Raw genomic sequence first — 21,286 nt, forward strand, 5'->3', positions numbered from 1 at the left:
AGCACCCCTGGGCACTGTGGCCTCCCAGCTAGGGAGGGCTCCCCTTCCCCAAAGCAGTGCCTGGCTGCCAGGGCCCTCCTGGCCATGGTGTCTGCAGGGCTGCCTCTCCTGAGCTGCAGCTGGAGGCTGGGGAAGGTGGCTGTTGGCCCAGGCCAAGAACTTGCTGATGAGTGTCCTACCAGCTTAGCGGTGCAGACAATCACGTGCCAGATCCAGGGACCTTTCCTGGCACCCTTTAATTTACAGCTGTGGGTGTAGCCAATATGTGACTGAGAATGAACAAAAGTGAGATGCAAAATCTGTTCAAGAGGAAGCTTAAAATGCTGACGGATTGGAGTAATTTTTTTCTTGCATCTGGAATTCATATTTCCTTCTGCTGTAAATAAATCTCTAAGGCAAAAGTTAGGAGATGTGATTTTCTTCTTATTGCTTTTGGTCTTAAGATTTTCTTAGATTGCCAGAACTTCAAAATATATGCTTTCCACAACATGTTTTTCTATCTGCAGTGCTTGTCAGCTGTACTTGACTTGTTTTCATATAGCATTTGGTATTTCTACCAGTGTTTTAGACCTTGGAAAGAGTACAGTTGTCCATGGCATTGTGGCTAATTGGCAACTTAAAATACTGCTGAATGGGGCAAGAAAACTCTTGGATATTAACACTTCAATGTTCAGCCCTTTCTTCAAGTAGCCAAGTATTTCTTTCAGATGACACCTTTTTGCATGCCAGTGCAACCAAGCCCTTCTGTAATTTAATATTCTATTTTTAGTGAATGTAATGGATGGAGATACAGGCTGAAGACTATCTATCTATCTGTCATGTTCAGATATTTTTAGAGCACTGATCTTTGTAATGCTGATCAGCACCAAATGTATTACATAAGATTAGCATCAAAATATATACAATGGAAAGTCAGCTCTGCTGCAGTTGTTCTTAAATTATATTTAGTATTGCCCACAAAACTTGTATAGCTCAGTGCATTGCCCTGCCATTGTGTTCCGTCTCTGTAGGAAACATTTTAAAAGATTAATTTTATCTTTTCTCAGACCTTTTCAGTCACAGGTCTCCTTCCTGAGGCTTCAAGTAAGATAGTCAATGATGCACATTATGAAGATTTTAATAAATGCCCAGTTTCCACCAGGACTGAAACGGAGAGAAATTGTCTCTTGTTGTCCTTCAATCCATTTTATATTTGAAATTGTGATTTGTAGATGCAAAAGTCCAAATTCTGTTTTACTTACATTCCTAGCTAGTGTTGTGTTCTTTATTGGTGTTCAGGTGGTAGTCTTTTGCAGTTACCCATAATGATATTTTCAAATTTCAAATTTTAGTGGATACTCAGAAATAATATCTTCTCATTAAATATATCTGGTTCAGTGGCTAACCGTTTAGAATGAATTGGAGTAGGTTACTTGGGAGAGTTTTTGAGTTTAGAGGCAGACTGTAAGAAAACAGACCATATTCTTCTCACACCACTCTAGAAGAAGTATTTTTGTGTTTCAAATTTTCTGAAAAAAGCTGAATCTTTCCTTTGAGTATTTTTAAAAACTAGTTTGTAATCACTGATGTTTAAAATAGATCTCAACTTTCTGCATATCCATCCCATCATCATAACTATTTGTAGCAGATGAGTCTTGATTTTTTTTCGTAATTTCTTTCTTAGTGGATTTATGGTGCACCTGATATATTATAGTCAATAGAAGAAAGTTTGCTGTTTGTTTTTGGTGGTGCAGTTTTGAAGTTGTAATGCTGTCATGCCATGGCTTTACAGATCTTCCAGGATCTCTCTTCCTGAGAATGCAATTAAATGTGCTCTGATCTTGGTTTATATTACTACTGTTAAAAACAATCTCTACTTTATTAATGCTTGTCCTTGGTGGCTTGTAAACATTGTTGCAATAAAGAGAACAAGGAAAGAAAAGGCTAGAATGCCAGGTGGAATAAAAACCCAACAATTAATTCAGCTTAAAACAGCGAGCTGAGAAAGAGACAGTCTTTTCAAGGAATTTTTGTAATGTCATTTGTAGAAGAGAAAGTGTCTGTTGTGCTTGATCACGACAATGAAGATTTAAACAAGCTGTTTTCAGGGGGTTAGTTAGATGATAAGCAATATGAATGGCATATTTTTGTCCAAAATCTAAAAGGCTAAGTGTGTTATAACTGATCCAGGGACTATATTGGAACATCTTGGCTTAATCAGTGAAATTATGAAAAGTAGAAGCGCAAAGGAGGATGGGATTTAAAAGTTAAAATATTGCAATGAGAAAACACTTGGATGAGAAGGATTGATTCTTAGTTTTCTCTGAGTATTCATGGAGATAGGATTTTTTTCTGAACCTTTCAGTCTGTCCTTAGTGGTTGACTAGGAAAAGGCAGAGAGCAGCTGGACTAAACAAGTTCTCCATTGGTTTTGCCCCAGTTTGTCTAGTCTGGCAAGACAAATATCCATAACATGTTGCAAGAAAGAAAAATGCTGATATAAGATGGCTGTAATTCTGGTTTCTTTGAGGGAAATGAAAAGAATAAAGACCTCATTTATGGAGGAAAGCATTTATTGAGTTAACATTAGTCATATATATTTCAAGGAGAAATGTACCTTACACTACCCAAAATATTTTTTGGCCCAGTTAATTTATACAGATTGCTCAAATGAAATATGCTGGAGTAGCAAAAAAATGGATGTGAGCTGCATGTCTGTTAGGATGTTTACTGATGTTTATTGACATAACTGTGTGGTCTGGGGTAGCTGTGTTGGATTTTTTCCCACCCATCCTCTTACGTGACATAGTTAAATTCATCTAGCTGAATAATTCAATCAAGTAGGGGAGACCAGGGTGGAGAGGGAGAGAGAAAAGATTTCCTGGAACCAAATTCTTCCAGTGAAGGGATAAAAATACACTGGAGTTCTGGCATGAGATTTAAACCCCAGCAAATTTATGAGGCCTGTGATGGTTTTGAATTGAAAAGTGTGATGAATCCTTATTGTAATGACATAAAGTGAATTTCTGATTGCTCTTTTTATTATGTGATCTTATAAGAATTAATCCGTGTCTCCTATTAGATGGTTATATTGAATTGTAAGCTTTCATTTGTGGGTGAATCACTAGTCAGGACATATTCCAACAATGAGATTTGTCTGATAGTTCCAGGGAAATGTATCTCGTCCTCCCGTCTAAATGTCGAATATTGTGAACTTTGGAGGGAAGTATGAAATCTAATAAGCCCACAAATCATCAGGAACAGTAGTGAAATGACACCTCAGGAAAGGTTTATGTAAATAACGGGTCAGTAACAATGGTGTAAGTAATGTGAAAGATTATATTTTCCCCAGTTCTCTTTTGAGATACATGAATTAATTGTATTGTGCCAGTACCTTGAAGACATGGTATTACTGTCAATGAAAAACTTGTATCCTTGCTATTTAAATGAGAGAACCCAAAAATATGAATTCAATGTTTGGCACATTAAAAGAATTCATTAATAGGTATTTAAATAGAATATGTGGGAGGCTATTATATAATAAAATAATTTCAGAATAATTGCTATTTCACTGTACAGTAATAAAAGCTAAAGATGGCAGTAGGTCTAATTTAAAAATAATCAAAAGTCAGGTAAGGTTTTGTAATTTATTTTTTTGATGGAAAGATGAGAAGAGCTTTGTTGAAACAGTCATTAGAAAGTACCTATATTGGTCAGAGAATACTTAGGAATATCTATCTGATAAATCACTTTAAAAAGCATTTAAACTTTTAAAACTGTAATTAAAAATCTGGAGGAGAGAGTTACATTAAAAAACTTCATGAAGGATTTTCTTTTTTCTCATGTTGTCTTTTGGTGGTTAGATCGTGACTCACATAACAAATGTGTGATTTTTTTTAAACTTTTTTTTTTTTAAGATAGACTGGCTAAACTCCAGAAAAAAATCATCCAAATATAAAAGTCTGATTTTGGGAGTCCTGTGTACTTCACTTTATCTTGCTAGGAAATTGGTTAAAAGACTTCTTTAAGCCCAGTATGTTATTTTGCTAGCATGTAGTAAAAGAATGTGATTGCACAATCCTTACAATATTTTGTTATAGTAAGCTCTAAGTTATTTCTTAGCAAATTAAATTCTGTGATTCAGAAAAGGACTTGGTTAAATGTTGATATATATACATACATGCATATATATATGTATATATATATATATGGTAAAGAATTTGGAATTTTTCAATTTTGGAACAGCTCTAATGAAAGTTGGACCATGTAAAGTTCAATTATAAACTTGTGTGGGGTGGTAATATTCTAATCTCAGTTAATGCTGGACTCAATACTACAAAAGGCAGATGGCAATTAAAGAAGTTGATTGTATTTTTTATGTGTGGGTGAATATCACCCAATCATGTTGAACCTCTCATGTGTCTTGGGGATGGATGTGTCTGCTCTCCACCTCTGGAGGGGCATTCTCAGTAGCTGGTTGAAACCAGGAGCTAATGGGATTACATATAAGATATGATTAATCATTCAGTCATTAATTTGGCAAGCATGAAAAATGCAATAAACCATTACTGTCAGAGGTATCAGGATCAACACACATTGTCCTTGAAATCCTCCTCAGACTTGGGCTGGCTGGATAATAGAAGGGGCATAATTTTCTGTAGTTGAGAAATTATTCCAAGTGTTTCAGGTTTAGAATTCTCTGAGATTCCTTAAAGGAACTGGTTTTATAAGTGCTTTCTGATATCACAGTTGTTTTAAAGCAGCTCATTATTTAAACATCATGAACCATTAGTCACTTTTGGTTACTTGTACAGTGTCTTATTCTCAGATGATTCAAAGACTTGGAGATAAATCCTATCTTTTTTGTTACAGAAAGACCATTTGCTGTTTTTCTTCTATTTCTTTTGCTTTTGAAAATATTAAGGAAGAAAAACCAAAACAAAGCAGAAATATGCCCGAGGAAATGGTTCAATGATTGCTGTTTCCTTTAACATGAATAGTATGAGCAAGATGTTCGGTCTTTTTCCTGGTCAAGGATGTAACAGTCCCTTCAGTTTTTTCTTTCCAAATAATGATTATGTTTTCTATAAGATTTTTAATTTCTTCACCATAGACCTCCTTTTCTATATTTCTAGAATATTAAATTTTCATTTTTCTGAGCAAGCTAAAAAAAATATTCTGGAAGCTACAAGAATGTCCTGAAGGTGCAATATACATGTTATTATGTACATTTTAAATTATTGCCTGAACTCACATCTTATTCCTTTCCTCATGTCTTTAAATATTTCTTCTTTGCAAAATTAGAAGCCGTTCCAAGAACATAAATTCTTACTTATTATTTATTCTTAAATTTTAGTTTGTTTTTTTTTAATTTATCCTCATCAGTCAAGGATCTTACTTTCACTGACACATTCATTCAAATCCTACATTTTAAACCTCTAAATTATGTCTCTTCTTTTTGCAAATTATCCTCTAAGTAACTAATATTTAAGTGGAATAGCTAACAGAGTTCAGATTCTTCTGTATTTTTCTGCTAAATGGTGCTTTTTATAAAAAAGTAGAAAACTGATTCTACTAAACCTTTTGTGGTTTTTAGGTGGAAAAAGATTGTAAAAGGTTCCTTCTGCAGTATGGAAAACATTAAACCTAAGGGTAAATCATCCCAATTATTTGTAGTTTATGGGAGAAATTCCAGGGCCAAGCCCTATTGACTCAGAAACTCTCTAAATGGATTCTGTGCTTTATAATAAGTTGTTATGATCAGGCAGGAGGCCAAGTACCAGATGGATTGATTGCCTTCTGCCAGAGGTATGGCAACATCAGCTGCATCTATTAGGAATGCATTTATTGTTGAAAATGTCAGCTTTACAACTGGAGTTCAGTGCTATCAAAACACTCTTTAGTCTCGTGATCCTGGAGTTAGATTGAATGATTTGTTGAGAAGCCCTACTTTCGTCTTATTTTAGGATCTTCTCCATACTCCTAAATTATGATGATGTTTCCTGCTCTAAAGAAAATGGGTTTGCTGAGATTGTTTCAGAGAAATCAAATAAATGGAGCTTTCCAAAACTGTCAATAAGGATGCACAGGAGATCTTAGTTGCTAAGTGTGAAACTGAAGTTTTTCACAAGATACGTAGTCTGTGAAGGGAATAGTAACAAACGAGCTCACAAATCAGTGTCTCTTCTGAGCTGCCACCTGTTGAAAGAGGGGAGTGCTACTCACTTTGAAGCACTAAAAAAATTACCGAGAAAGATGTATCAATAGTCTGAGCTTTCCTACAAGAAAAGACAAACTCAGTTAGCATTTCATTTATAACCCAAGGGAGAACTGATGATTTGATTCATGGCCTAATCTAAATTCTACATTCATTGCTTCGTGGTGAAAACAAGAATTTAATCCCAAAGCAATCTTATCATTGCACATGTCTCAACATGTGAGATCAAATCCATGCTGTCAAATTTCATGTCTGTTCTAAGGCATCAAACACAGAAAAGTGTCAAATTCATAACACTTAATCTGATTATTTCCAAGACATATTTCCAAAGTAGGTCTATGCAAAGGGGTGCAAATACATTTATAGGGTGACAATGTAACTGACAAGACTACTAGGGATCTGTGCTACTGCTTTAAATTCCTTTTATAGCTAATGAAGGGAAATAGGGGCATACAGGGTGCATGTACCATCTTCCCAAAGCAGGGGTTTTAAAATAACCTAGGTGAATTACTCAAGGAAGTTCTTACTTCTCTGCTTCTTGGTTTCCTGCATGTGGTCAGGTGAATCATTCCTGAAATTTTCTGCACTGGGCAGACAGACCCAAGATGAGGCACCTGCTCTCTCTGGAGGTGAAGCAGTGTAACCACATAGGTGTACTGAGGGATACAAACTAAAAGAAGCTATTTTTCAGAAGAACTTCTGAATTCAGTGAGAGCACAGTGCCAGTCCCGGCTTACAGCTTCTTGACCATGTCAGTCTGAAGTAAGTCAGGTGACCTGAAAGTCAGCTTGTTCATCTTTGTGTATTGGCTTCTACAGGTGTCCTTTTTAGTAGGCTACCTGATATCAGTCTACTGCTTAGGTCTCAGATTCAGTTGAATTAGATTTAAAAACCTCCAAAATTCTTCTATGCAGCTTCCTCCAGCTAGTCAGTTGCTGGATTGAACCTGCACATTTCAACCACCTACTTTAGAGAAAACTCATATATATGTCAGAAAGGCGCTGTCTCCCAGTGTTTCTTTCTCATTTCAGTTTAACAGCTGCCCTTGCTGTTTTTAAATGCTGCGTGGGACAGAAGCTCACATTCATGTTTTTTAGGGCACCACAAGATACAGTCTTTGTCCCAGTGCCTGGATGCACGACACCACAGTCCTGGCCAGTATTTCCTGGTAGGACACCTCTCTGCCGCACTCTTCCTCACGAGCATCCCATGTTGGCAGTGTGCTCCTAGCTCCTGCTGGCAAAGGGAGCTCACGCTGACGTGTCACCCCTTGTAGAATTGATGCTTGCTGGGGAATGGGTGCCTGTGCTACTGCCCATGAAATTACTGTAAATAGTAGACAGGCTTGAGGTAAAGCAGAAACAATTTAACCAGCTGAAGTGAAGAGTGTAAGAAATCGATTGCTGTACTTAAGGCAGATACAGAAATGTGGAGCAATCACAGTCCTTGTTGCTGCTGCTCATTCAGGTCTGGCTTCAACATCATTTATTTTCCTTTGTTTTCAGCCAGCAGGCTTAAACCAGACTAACTCCCAGGGTGACTGACAGCTCCCTGGAGATGGGATCTGGCCTTCAGCTGCGCTTGGTCTTTCACTTGTTTCCCAAAGCAGATTCTGATTTGGGATGAAGTCACCCCTTCTATCCCCCCTGTTTCTGTTGAGGATAAATCACCCTTCCTGGCCTTCTGCATTTCAGGATATATCTGACTGATTAAAAAAGCATCTGATTTTTTCTCCAGTGCCCTCATGAAAAAGAAGGCCTGTGGACTGTGTCTTTCAGGCAGCCTGAGCAGACGTGCACAGGCTTCACACTTATTTGACTTAACCTATTTACACAGTGCAATCCCCAGTGGCCAGATAACAGACAAAAAGTTGCACTACCACTGGGTTTAAATGCATAATCTGTGTCTAGCACAGAACTTTCAAAGTATTTTCTGTATAAAGGAGAGTGATAAATGTGAATCGTTGATAAAACCCTGTATGTTGGAAAAGAAACAGAGGGGTTGTTTATGTCTGTAGTAAAAAGGCCATAAGGCTTGTTTTTTGGGAGTCAGGGAGACACAATAATGACTTTTCCTAACTGGATGCATGATTTTATAATGGATATAAGGAGTGTCAAGAATTCAGTCTGAGGCATTAGAATACTGGAGTAATGATAAACTAACTGAAATCCAGACTCTTGCCAGTGACACAGTGTAGGTACATGAACCAAAGTGGACAGAGTGCAGAACTTTCTTGCCTTGAGGCAAAGTCAGAGAAACTATTGTGGTGACAGCAAGAGAGACTTCTGTAAATGGTAGGACACACCTGGCCATACAGGTTCCAGGTGTTTTCATGGCACACCTTCAGGAGAAATGGTCCTTGAGAGCCCTGCACTGCCCAGTTCCAATTGCTAGTTACAAGAGTCAAGTTTTTCAGGCCTCTTTGCTTTAGACTATTGGTTTTAGGATGTACAGGGGATCAGCACATTTAACTGTCAAAGTTCAAGTGAATTAGCTAAAGGAAATGTAATATGGTAAACAGTTTTACAAGGATTAGTTGTTTTTAAAGTGTTTTCACATCTTGCCTGTGAAGCTGTTGTGCACTGTTGCTGACTGCAAGAATTTCTTGTTATTGAAGAAGGGTTATGTTTGTACTCGTTAATGGTTTTACTTACCAGTTAAGCTTTTTCACCAGCAGGAGAGCTGGAGTCCAATGTCTAAGAACTTGTGAATCCTTTACAACTCTGAGGAACTGAAGTTTAAGTGACTGGGATGAAAAAAAAATACTGGTTTAATAGTATCTTTTATGTTTAATAGTTGTAAATGTGCAAAAATATAAATTAGTCTGTACAGTACTTTAAAAAGCATAGAGAAGAAGGTTATTTGTGCCTGGGAGGGTGGTCAGCAGGGTGGACAGGATCTCTTTCTACAGCTGTTTTGTTATTAATCTGTGAAGCTGTAAATGTGAGAGCAGAATTCTAAAAACCAGTCAGGTCTGTCAAATAGAAGTATCTAGAAGGAAACAGGGATGTTGTTGCTCACATGGCTGTTCTATTAGGGAGGCAGGAAAATGCTGACACAACAATATATTTGTCAACCAGTTTAAGGATACATTTTGATACCAAATAATTGAAGGTACATTGGAAAAGATCTTTCCTTCTACAAAGGCCTTGGAAATTTATTTATCCTAAAATAATCCCTAAATTTGAAGAAAGAGAAATGAACAGATATTGTCACCATAGTGCTGTGAATAAATCAGAGGTCCTGGGTGCTTGCAAAAACCTGTCTAAAACTTCATCATTAGCAGTGCTGGAAAATACTGGATAACTGTGCTTGTATTCTGTTTGTGCTTATGCTGTGTGGAAGCTATGGGAAGTATGGAAATAGTCTTTCGGTAGTAAAGATTCACTGTTTCTCATAAGTTAAAAATTTTCATATTATGTTTGTTTCTTTTGTTCCTAAACAATTATTAGTGTATGCTCAGTTTTAGTTTAGGAGCTTTCTGTAGGACCTACAACTGTGTCTAGACATATTCCATGAAAGCCTCTTTACCATTTAGCTCAGTGAGTTGAATATATTTTTACTCAGAGACTTTTGGAGCTAGATATCTTCAGGGATTTCCTGGAGGATAATTCTGTATCCTGAAACATAGATAACTAGTTGGGTAATTATATCTCAGTGAAGCCTTCTATTAATAGGTTTCTTGCTTTAATGTTTAGATGTACTTCTAGAATTCACATCACCATTTGTCAGTTCTTTGTATTTCTGCAGCTTTGAGTGCACTAAAAAAATTTGTTTGTTAACCAATTGCACTTTATTATATTTTAAATTATAAGCATATGCTATGGTGTTCTTATGAGACTGTTCCATAGTTAATGGCTATTTATGTATCATCCTGGAACTTTGATTTCTGTCATAATAATAAAAAATGCATGCTTTGTACAGTTTAAATATGAAGAAATATTTCTTTGATTTTTGCTGAAAGATTTATAGATAAAACTCTTTAATGACAGGTCTAGCAGTTTTGGTCCTTGTAGTTCTATTTTTCTGTTGACTTACAAGCCTCTAATATATACAAAGCTCTAAGCCACCTATTTGAAAAAGCAGAGCTTTGAAGGAGAGGCTTGAATAGCTGTCAGAAGGACAGACTGAGGGCATACAGAAAAATGTATGCTGCTCATAGAGAAAAGCTGCTGGGAGTTTTTGGGCTTCATCAGGTAGGAGATTTCATCTGACTATTAGATTACAAAGTTGAAGTTTTGCTGGGACTAGGTATCTTCAGGAGATCTGGGTCTCAGTGCTGTGGTTTGGGAGCTGAGACAGTCTCACAAGGTTCCTGTTGCTGTTGTTCAGGCTGTTTAATCTGAAGATGGAAATTCTATGAATCAAGACAGGAGTTAAATGGAAGAACATTGGGTAGTGAAGGCCTGCCTGTGGCTTTTTGCTGTGGTCAAAGTTAACTTTGGGGAGACACACTGTTTAAAGAGTTGGTACCAACAATTTCTGTGATCACTGCAGCTGTCTACTCAAGGAGATGCCAGCCAGGTGATTGGGCCACTGACAGAGGGCCAGAGGAGGAACGTGGCTGTGGTCAATTCTCTGTACAAACTGCACCAGGCAGTTCTGAAGGTAGGCTTCTTTTGGCATTTCTCTTCTTGCCATAATGTTACCTTCTTGCTCTATCCTGTGCATATGCTCCGTTCAGCAGATGAGAACTCTTGGCAAATACAGCCCAGTTTTGTGTTAAGATCTACACCTTGCTGTGCACTTGTACAGCTTTTTGAGACTGGGCTGGCCCTTGTAAGCACCGCTATATGACAAATTGTCAATATTAGAAGAATAAAAATACGTTTCTAGAGAATAATCACATCTGACAGCCGTTAATTTGTGAGCATAAACAATTGAACTCTTTTTTTTTTCTTATCTGTCTTTGTACTAATCAGCCTGCTAGCCCCCTTGCTGCATCTGCTTCAGCCCAAGCTTACATTTTTCAAGAGACTTTCAATGCTTTCCCACAATTGCATCTAAACTGAAAAGAGGAAGGAAAGGGTGAAATCAAGAAAAGCAATATCTCACAAATATCTCCATACATTATTAATGTGACTAAAGTCTGGCCTGGAAATTTTTCAGGACTAAGCACAGTTAGGAATAATTCCAGTTTACTGATTTAGTGAAACCAGTTGTTACACAGTCTTTGTAAACTAAACCAAACAGATACATTGGTAGTTGCAGTTAATCGTATTTAAATCCTAGCCTGATTAGAAAAAAGATCATGAGTACTCATGACTCTGGATATGTTCAAAGAATTTTAAAAAATGCTAAAAAGCCTATAAAATTTCCTTGGATTTTGCAAACAGATGGTAGATCAACTTTTAAGTCTGCTTTTTCTGTACTTAGTAATGAACCTCATGTGTCTTAGTGTTGGAGGGAGATCTGATATGATTCAGTCTTTGAGTTCAGTACTTATCTGGCTTAAAAATACTATTGTGTAGCATGTTCAAGACTGTAAGGAAATTGGTAGAATAGTCCTTCAGATCATTCGTTGACTCTCAATTTTAGTATGGTTTTAGCTGTACATAAACAACTATTTAAAATGTAGTGCTATAATAGTCATAATACTGAGAAAGAGCAATCACTCCTTCAAATATTTGCCACAGAGCTGCTTGTATAGTTCTCCATGAATTCTATACTTAGCAGTAGGAGAATACACCAGTTATTTTTATTCTGATTCTGTTAGCCTTTCAGCTAAATTTCAGCTTAACTCCATTGAATCATTTCTTTGCCAAGGCAGAAGCAGAGTCCATAGGAAATCTGAGAGCGAAGGATTGATGATGCACTGAAAATTCTGTCTGTATAAAGCACACTTGATAGTTATCTGTAAACACTCATTGCTAAGGATAACTCAGTATGTTTTTAAATGATGGTGAATATTATGAATTCTAAGAATTTGTTGAATGCTGACAATTAACAATTACTTTACAATTTTTAGGTTATTACCAGTCAGAGCTCATTTCCAGCAGCTGCTGAGCAAACAGTCACAACTGCCTTAAAGGTAATTGAATGTCCATATGCTTCAGGGATAGGGCTGAGCTTGGCTTTGTTTGTTACACTTAAAATGGGCACTTATTTCCCACATATCATTTTACATCAGTATATTTAGTAACAGGTATACAAATATTCTGACATTTCTAATTTATTGTGTCTGCAGCTACATATGTGTTACCAGTGCCAGATCACTGCTTGAGTCATGCTTGTATTCAGAATATTCTCATAACGGTCAGGACATAGATGTCATCTGACTGTGAAAATAAATGTCTTTCTCTGCAGCATTCACACAGCAATAGCTGGATCCTTCATCACCCCCTTCCTCCCACAACAGAGACATCAAATTATAATTTTTATGTGACCTGGTACTTTCCTGGAGGGGGATGTGGATGGCAGTGCAGCCTCTGTGGCTGACAGCTCTCCAAGTCTGTCCTGCTGGGCACTGACTGGGGAGGGTTTGTGTGCAGAGGAGTGAAGGGCAGCTTGTGTCTCGGGAATGAACAACTGAGCCAAGTGTGCACAAAAACATGTACATGTACAAACCAAGAATGCCAAATTGCTGTGCACCTTTTTGAAGGAAGGCTTTACACAGAAGCAGCAAGCAGCCTTATTTCTGTACTTTACTGGTAAAATCAGTTAAAGAGAAATGTTATCTTTAGGTTTGGTTCTCCTATTTAACATTTTCTAATGCAAAATAATAAAAAGCACTGATAAAACGGAATGTTTCCTAAGGTATTTTTGAGGTGTCAAAATGCAATTGCTTCTAGTTTTTGTTTCCTTACTTCTGCCTTTTTCTTATTCTATTTTAGGCAGTCCATGATCTAATGGGTAGTGCTGTTCAGCCGCTACTGAACTCTGTAGGAGATTCAGTGGAAGCTATTATCATCACTATGCACCAGGAAGATTTTTCTGGGTAACTAGAAATATCTTTTAAATTTACCATTGCTCTAGTAAGATGTCCTGCATGTGTGTAATAGATTGTTATTGCCACAATGTCCTTGAACCAAGAGTGCTTGTTTGTTGAGGGGAAGATGATGCTTTATGGTTAATGAACACAGGAAGCAGAATTACACCTATCTGTTGAAACAAATTAATCAGGTAGCATCTGTCTTCTCTCCCTTCCCCTTTTTGTATTCATATCTGTTGAGTAAAAGTAATTTCATATAGAAAAAGAAAGCTGACAAGAGGCCATTTTTGTGTTTAAAAAAACCCTTTTGCTTTCAAAATGTGGTTTTTTTGGACAGTCTTCAGAAATGTCAGTATTCCTGTTTCTCAAAACATATAGCCTGTGATGTAATAGTTAAAATTAACTTTTTAAAAAATGTAAATCTCTGGTTCAGTATATTATGCTATTTTCCCAGTGCGTTTTCATTAAAATTTCCAGGATTCTTTACCTGCCAAGATCTTGAGTCTGATGTATAATTGAGACTTCCTTCCTAAATTTTATTTTGGTTGTCATGTCTGTTCTGACATTGCTTGTATCATCATCAATTGTCCTGTTTTTTGTCTTGAAAATTATATGAAAATACTATATTTTCAGAGACATTTTGAATTTTCCTTTTGAATTTTTTTTAAACAACATTTTACCCTTACCTTCATTTGGCAGCAGTAGCACAATACCTCTCTAGGTGGGCAAACAGTTTCCAGCCAAAGGCTAAGCTTTGTTAGATAGCCTGTGTGTTCTTCTAAGTTTGGAAGAGCTCTTTGACCTGACTGTCAGTCAAAGAAAGAGAAGGAGGATTGGTTTGTATCCAGGGGCTTCTATGCTGCATCTGTGATACTGACTTTGTAATCCTGGGTTTGGAGGAATCTCAGGGACTTATTCTATACAGAGAACAGGTTTGGGATTGACAGGCTAAATTAGTAACTCTGTGACATATGTTTATATTTTATGATCCACTATTAGACTTTCGAATCAACAACTGGGACATTCAAATTTAAGATCTGGATTTCAGATGTAGGTTCCAAATTGAAGGAGGCTCTGCAAGTTGGGTAGGAGTGGGGTATTGCCCTTTATCTTGTTCTTTCTTGTTTCATCTTCTAATTCTTCATGGGCATGGCTGATAAAGACATATCTTCTGACTGTAGTTTCAGAGAGAGTTACATGCTCCATATTCTGAGTAGAAATGAGACTCTACAATTCATGTCATGACTCGATGGGGTCGGAAAAAAGTTTAAAAGAATCCAGTAGGTTTTGGTTGCGTTTTAAAGATGAATTTAGCTGCCCCTATTTATTTTTCTTCTCTTGTTTTTTTTCAGATCATTATCCAACTCAGGAAAACCAGATGTCCCTTGTTCTCTCTACATGAAAGAGCTTCAGGGTTTTATAGCAAGAGTCATGAGCGACTACTTCAGACATTTTGAGTGTTTTGACTTTGTCTTTGATAACACTGAAGCCATGGCTCAAAGAGCAATTGAGCTTTTCATTCGCAATGCCAGTCTAATACGACCCCTTGGTGAAGGTGGGAAGATGCGCCTGGCAGCAGATTTTGCACAGGTACCCTCAGTGCTGATTTCTGCTTTTTAGTGTCATTTCACTGATTTCACTGGAAAGTATCAATGCTTTTGTCCGCATTGAAGTGTAAACCGGCAGTTGTAGAGATTGGCACGTTCCAGTCTAAACATCCTCTCTGATAAGATACTGGATCCTGAGAAATGCATCCACTAAGTAGTTGAAGATCCCTCATCACTGTAAGGCACATTCAGGGAGGTCTGACAGCTTCCTGTCCAGGTGACTGTTGCATTTAAATTCAGCTGCATCTTGGCATGTTGTCCCACTTGGCTGACCTCTGTGGCACGTCCGTCATTTGCCACCATTCATTGACTTCATTCTTTCTCTCTCTTCTAATGGAATATGGTGTGTCACTTCCTTAGTCACTCTATATATCACGGTGCTCACAGTGGTTTATGGCTAGCTCAGCTGCTTTGCAGTGAAGGAGACAAGCTAAAGAAATATCAATATCCTGGGCAAGAGCTGCCCTATGGAAAACAGAAGGGCAGTTGTCTTGTGATATTCTCTTCATGACCCAATTGACTGACCTGCATCTCAGCTTTACCTACCTAATATACGGGACTAAACCACAAAAGAAATTGCCAGATTCATATCCACTACCTGTCTGTGTTACCTACTATATTAAAATTTAATTTGTCTGCAGTACCACTGTATGGTTAACGTGCCAAAGAATTAGGGAACCACGGATCAATCTGAGGCTGCCATTTGTTATTATCCAAGTGGAAAAGGGAATTAGCACCAGCTGTCTGCATACTGAGTGCTGATTTTGGCTGGTAGGTAACTGAGGTAGGAGAGGAAAGCAGGGAGGGAGGAATTGCTGCCACCTCCACTCCTTCTTGTGGCTGCTTTGTATCATTTGCCTGTGAGTTACATACTCCTGAGTAAAATTCTTTTATTCATTACTCAAAAATAGCAAATCAGCCCTTAACCACAGAAATGAAGGGGAAGATTTCAATTGCTTTCAGCGAGAAGGTTCCATTCCCTTCTCTGTTTCGAAGACAATGGCACAAAATTGGAAGCAAAAAAAGGACACTTGAATCTTCCTGTGGAAGGAATAGAGATAATTTTTGTAATTTATGCTAAGTTTAACTAAAGTAAGTCATATAAATTTGGAAAATGTTTTAACCTGATTGTATAGTAAAAGTATCTGATCTAAGCACCTGTTATAACCTAAAAATATAACTTGTTTATAATTTTTTAAACAGTGATTTTTCCCATTCTGATATGGACTACCTTTTAAGTGAAAAATGAAGATATGTTTTTGTAGAGTGTAGAGGAATTTGCATGGTCTTCCCCACTGTGCTGAGTATAACTCCTCAATAGAGTAGAGAAAAATATTCTGATTTCTTTTGTACCACAGTATCAAAAAAAAAAAAAAAAAAAAAAAGAAAGGGTTTGAATTCATTCTTGTCTCCTGCCTTCAACTGTTGCTGCATCTGGGGGCTTGTGTTTTTCTTTTCTTCACATTGTACGGTATTCTTGGCTTGTTTAAAAATGAGCTTAAGACAAGAAATCTGTGTCCAACCAGCTGCAGGAGCCAACTCAGCACTCACTCTGTGCCTTTGAGCATCTCTGCACAGAGCTCCTCTGGGTGTCCCAGGCTGCACTGGGGCTGTAGTGTCCAGAATGGCCTAGACACTCTATCCTCTTGCTCAGGATAGAAGGAAAAGGACTGAAACATTTTGTAAGTGGGTGCTGCCGTATATCCATGTTTTCTGGGATGTGTGTGCTCCTCCCAAAAACCTGGTGGATTTTGTGCACATGCCCATGATGCCAGCTCCTGGGAGCCTGGCAGGAAGGTGGCTGTTGCTCTGACCCAGCCAGGAGTCCTGGTGTAAATGCAGCTTTAATGAGGACTAGGAGAGGTTGCTGCTGCTTTTGACTGAGGAGGGCAGGGAGCAGGTATTTAGCTGGGCTGCTGGCTTGATGAGAAGGATAAATTTTTCCAAATGGCCATAAGTGCTGTGTGCAGGGTTTTTTTTCAGTCCCAGAAAGGCACTGCATTGTTGGACTAAAGCCAAACCCAAAGGAAACAACCTGCCTGGAAAAATACTGTGTGTAGGAGTAGGTTTGTTTATAAACTGTTTTTACTTGTGTTCTGTCTTGTAAAGTAATTTTGGATTTTCTCTACACAAAAAAGGGTTACATGTTTCTGCTCAGAACTGACTTTTGAGATCTTAAAATCCCTTCTGGTGTTTTGGGGTTGCTTGCAAGCAAAAGACCCAGGCAGAAGTCTGTCCAGAAGCTTTGATTAATTTGAGTTCTTATTATAAACACACCTGCAATGAATCAAGTAACCTTTGATTGCATCAGATTTTGGGTATCTCATGCTTCTTCACATTCTTTCAGGGCACTCACAGAGTTACAGCTGCCTTATACTCAGCAAGAATAGCTTTGGCTGAGAGTCTGATTTGAAAATTTTAGCACTGAAAACGTGTTTTACTGATAAGTTGCCTCAAAACAACAGGTGTCCACACAGAAGGGAGAAAATGCATTTCAAGTTCTCTTCATTCAGAGCTGGGTTTGCTGAGGTGCATAACAGCCAATTTTCTGGAATGAAGCTCAGCTACTCATACATTAGGAATTACTGCTGTAGCTCTGTTGAATTCTCTGTCTTACCCAGTTTGCAGTGTCAGTATGGCATTTGCCTGTCCTATGCATTACAGGTTTCTCAGCAGTGAGACTAGGTGTGTGCAACTGTGGCAGCTGTAAACAGAGCTATGAAATATGCCTGAATATCATTAATGTGATTTCATGTAAATCAGTGCTTACAGGAACACAGGAACATTGCAAGCCCTAGGAAATGTGCGCAGCACTGCAAGGTTGTTATCAAGTGCCACAGTTCCTTGGGAGTCTCATTTGAAATATTTCCAGGCTGAGTTCAGCTCTTTTCATGCTCTCAGTTTTTATGCAAGCAATTGCACAAGATTACTTTTCAGCTCACTCCTGTATACACCCGAATCAGCTTGTTTTATTTGGTTTTGTATTTTCAAGGTGCCCATAATTCAATATTCATATATTTAATACCAAATTTCACTTTTTAATTCAGTACTTGTCAGACTGAAGAAAAATGTTCTCCTGGAGGCAAGCAAGCCAGCAAGCCCTGATGGTTTTCAACACTTCCGTTTCTGGGGAGTGCAAGTTCTTCTCCAGAGGACCTTTTAACTTGCTTGTTCAGAGTTGTTACAGCACTTAGGCATACTTTGGGATTGTGGCTTGTAGTTCGGGCCTTCCTAAAACCCGATGGAAGTGCTGGAAAATGCAGCAAAGAATAAACAATTTTTATTGGTCCTGTTAGAGTTGATACTATTCTCTATATGCTTTTTTTTTTATAGGCATGATTCATGGTTGGGATTTTTGGCATTGTTCAGTACTGTGTTCAGACTGTTTTGATAGGGGACAGTTAATGCTGCCACTAATTCTTCAAGTCTTTCTCAAAAAAATACTGCAAAATATTTGGATTTTATTGAATTTATCTAGAAAAATGTTTCTATGGTAGAAGTTTACAATGCTAAATTTTAGTGTAGAAGAGCTGTTCCTGTCTGCTGGCTAGACTATGGTCAGAATCTGGTTTCCTGATTCAATATGTGGCATTTTAAAAAAGCAAGAATATTAGGCATTTGGATTTTTTAAAATGTAGACAGATTAGCCCCTTTGAACAAACATGATGATACAAGTGTAAAAGTGGTTTTTATAATTTTTCCTTTAAAATTTGCATTCTAGTTTCTTACAGAGAAATGGGAGCAGCAGGATGCTGTAATCACAGTTCTAGTAATAAAGACAGAAACTACTAAAGCTAAAATACATTTAATGTTTAGTGCTAATTATCTTCCTGGAAAGAGGGAATTATTTGCTGATGTGTGTTATTTTAGAGGTGTTACAGCTGAAGGGTTTACTTAAACATCAACCGTTTTGGAATTGCTGCACTGAGGAGAAATCAAATTGCACATCCCTTCAAGGCCAGCTTCTTTCATGTAATAGTTCAGCTCTTCTGCTCCCTTGCTTGTTAAAGCATTCTGTCCTGGTGAATGGCTAGAAAAAAGCATTTTGAGGTAGCATTTAAAAACTTGGGATTCATCTTGGCCAGGAGGAAATGTAATTGCTAAAAATTTAATGTTAAGATTTTCCAGCTGAAAAAACAGCTGTTTAAGTAATGAGAGATCTTAAAAATACCACAATAGACACTAAAAAGTAACTTCACTATGGGTTTTTTTAAAGCCCTCTTCAATATATATGCATTATCTGTATCTAGGCTATGTATTAACTTCACCCTTGGGTTGCTGAACATAATCCAATTAGAGAAGCCAGGCATGTGATGTATTTTTTTCAATATGGCCAGCCAGTGAATAGTTCAATAATTGACCACCTAGCCATGGGCTATGGCAGAGTCATATGAGAAGAAAAGATAATACTGCCTTTTTGGGCTTAGATAGCATTAACCATTGAAAAGAAGCGTATGTTGGGCAGGCGCCTGCCCCTATGTCCTGCATAGCATGGCAAACTAACATATGAATAAATAATGGAAAAGCAATGGGTTTTGAACAAACCTAAAAGAAACAAGTCATTAGGCCTTCTTCTGTTGTATCTGCTGCTTGCTTTTTGGCAAGCACATTCATCTCCTAGTGCTCCCCTTGGATTCTGTGTTAATGATAATATCAGATCAAGCCTCTGTGGTTGCAAATTACTGCTTGAACACCTGATTTATCACTGAATTTAATCTGGATGTTTGAATTTTCAAATTTACAGTTTGGAAGGGAAATCTGGAAAAGAAACAGAAAATACTACTTACCCTTTTATATGTAAAGTCCACAGGACATGGCTGAGTGAAAGGCCTTGCACACATAATACAAGTACTGGCTGCCAACAGCCAAAATCATCCCCTGATGCAAGAGCTCACTGACAGGCTTTGAAACTATAGCTGTGTATCACAGCAGAGGCTGCTACAGTAGAACTCGCTGTGTGAATCAACAGTTGATGCCGTTTCAGGTGATGACAGGTAACACAGCCAGAAGTGATGCACGCTCAATTCTCTGCCCAATTCCAGCACCTTGAAAACAGCAGCTGTTCCAGCCGAATGGTTCCTCCCCAGCACTTGCTCCTGGGCTGGCACAGTGCTCAGCAGAGACACTAAACTCCTCTCAGTGGCCTCAGAAATGATTGTGACAGCAGAAGGATGCCATAGCATCCCACCGTGTCACTGAATTCCTAAAATTCAAGGAAAGAAAACAATCTTAGTTATTATGTGCATTATACTTTTTATTGGAGAGAGATTGGGTTATAACACAAAGACTAGTATTATAGTTTTTTAAAAAAGAGTTTCTGTGGTTTATGTACATTTTTACCAGATTAGTTTTCACTCATTCCCACTCTTCATGAGTCAATGTGAGATAGTATAGTATGCTGCAAAGCTTAAAAACAATATTTTTCTTTGGCAGCTATTACTTCACGAATCCACCATCTGCTGCCACCATAAAATCTATCTAGTTCTAGCAATACTAATAATTTCCTACAGTGAATAAAGGTTGAAGATGAAGTAATAGAATTTTCCAAAGTAATTTTTCTTCTTTAGTACTTAAGACAAAAAAATTTAATTTATGGAAACTACAAAGTATATTCAAGAGAATTCATTAAAATTTGTTTTAATAAGGAATTGGTTAAGCTGTAGAAAGTTTCACTTAACGTCTCATTACTTCATATGATGTTCCGGGAGTGAAACAATCTTTTAAAACTTATTAAGCAAAATTATATTTTCCTATGCTGTTATTTCTTCCCCCTCATGAGTACCGTTTGATCTGCACATCACTGTTTCCACGAGTCAGACTGGCAGTTTGTTGCCTGTTATCAAAGTCTCTAAAGAACCTAAAGGAATTATCTTCTCCCTGGTCCCTCACAGCTACAAGCCCACAGCTCCCACCAGAGCTGGGACACCAGCTCCTGCAGGATATCAGTTGCTTCCAGCTGCCCCCAGCCAATACTGACGCCTGAAACGAAGCTCAGGAGAAATCAGAGTCTTGCTCCCATTTGTTTTTCAGGATCTGTAGGGATCTTATATCATGATGCAGCAAAGCATACTTGGTTAGCTCCTTATTTTGGCTGCTTGCTCCTGATCCTGTGTGGCACACCAGCCTCTTGGCTCCCACCTGTGCTTCTGGGGGACCTGGGGGAACAACATGCTGAACTTGCTGTAATCTTCACTGCAGCTTGGAGTTGGAGCAGTTCCCTCCAGCGGTTCCTTGCAGAGCCTGCCTTCCCTGGGAGCATGCCCTCACTCCCTTGTGCCAGCAGATTCAGCACAGCATCTGGTGGCTTCTGCGCCACAGGGACGTTGACCTCCCCACCTGCTTGCAGGAGAGGTGACCTCATCGTCAGGATGTAAAGAGGGGCCATTTCATAGCCTAAAGATTTGGGGACCAAAAAGGGCAGCAGGCAAGAGGAAGCCAGGCTGTTACTCGGTCTGGAGCCTTATTTTCTTATGTCCTGGATTTTTTATTCACTTTCTTCTCCTGTGAGTGAAATCTGCATAAAATGCAGATTTCAAGTGGCCTGGAAGTGCC

General features: G+C 38.1%; 1 protein-coding gene across 1 annotated transcript in view; it reads left to right on the forward strand.

Moving 5' to 3' along the window:
* COG5 (component of oligomeric golgi complex 5) overlaps window positions 1–21,286 on the forward strand; it is a 173,601-nt gene that overhangs the window by 139,667 nt on the left and 12,648 nt on the right. The window contains exons 15-18 of the mRNA XM_053978240.1: window positions 10,694–10,804; window positions 12,165–12,227; window positions 13,030–13,133; window positions 14,480–14,717. Coding sequence (XP_053834215.1) covers window positions 10,694–10,804; window positions 12,165–12,227; window positions 13,030–13,133; window positions 14,480–14,717 — 516 coding nt within the window. The remainder of the gene's footprint in view (window positions 1–10,693; window positions 10,805–12,164; window positions 12,228–13,029; window positions 13,134–14,479; window positions 14,718–21,286) is intronic.

Source organism: Vidua macroura, chromosome 5 (genome assembly GCF_024509145.1).
Source record: "Vidua macroura isolate BioBank_ID:100142 chromosome 5, ASM2450914v1, whole genome shotgun sequence".
Classification (NCBI taxonomy): Eukaryota; Metazoa; Chordata; class Aves; order Passeriformes; family Viduidae; genus Vidua; species Vidua macroura.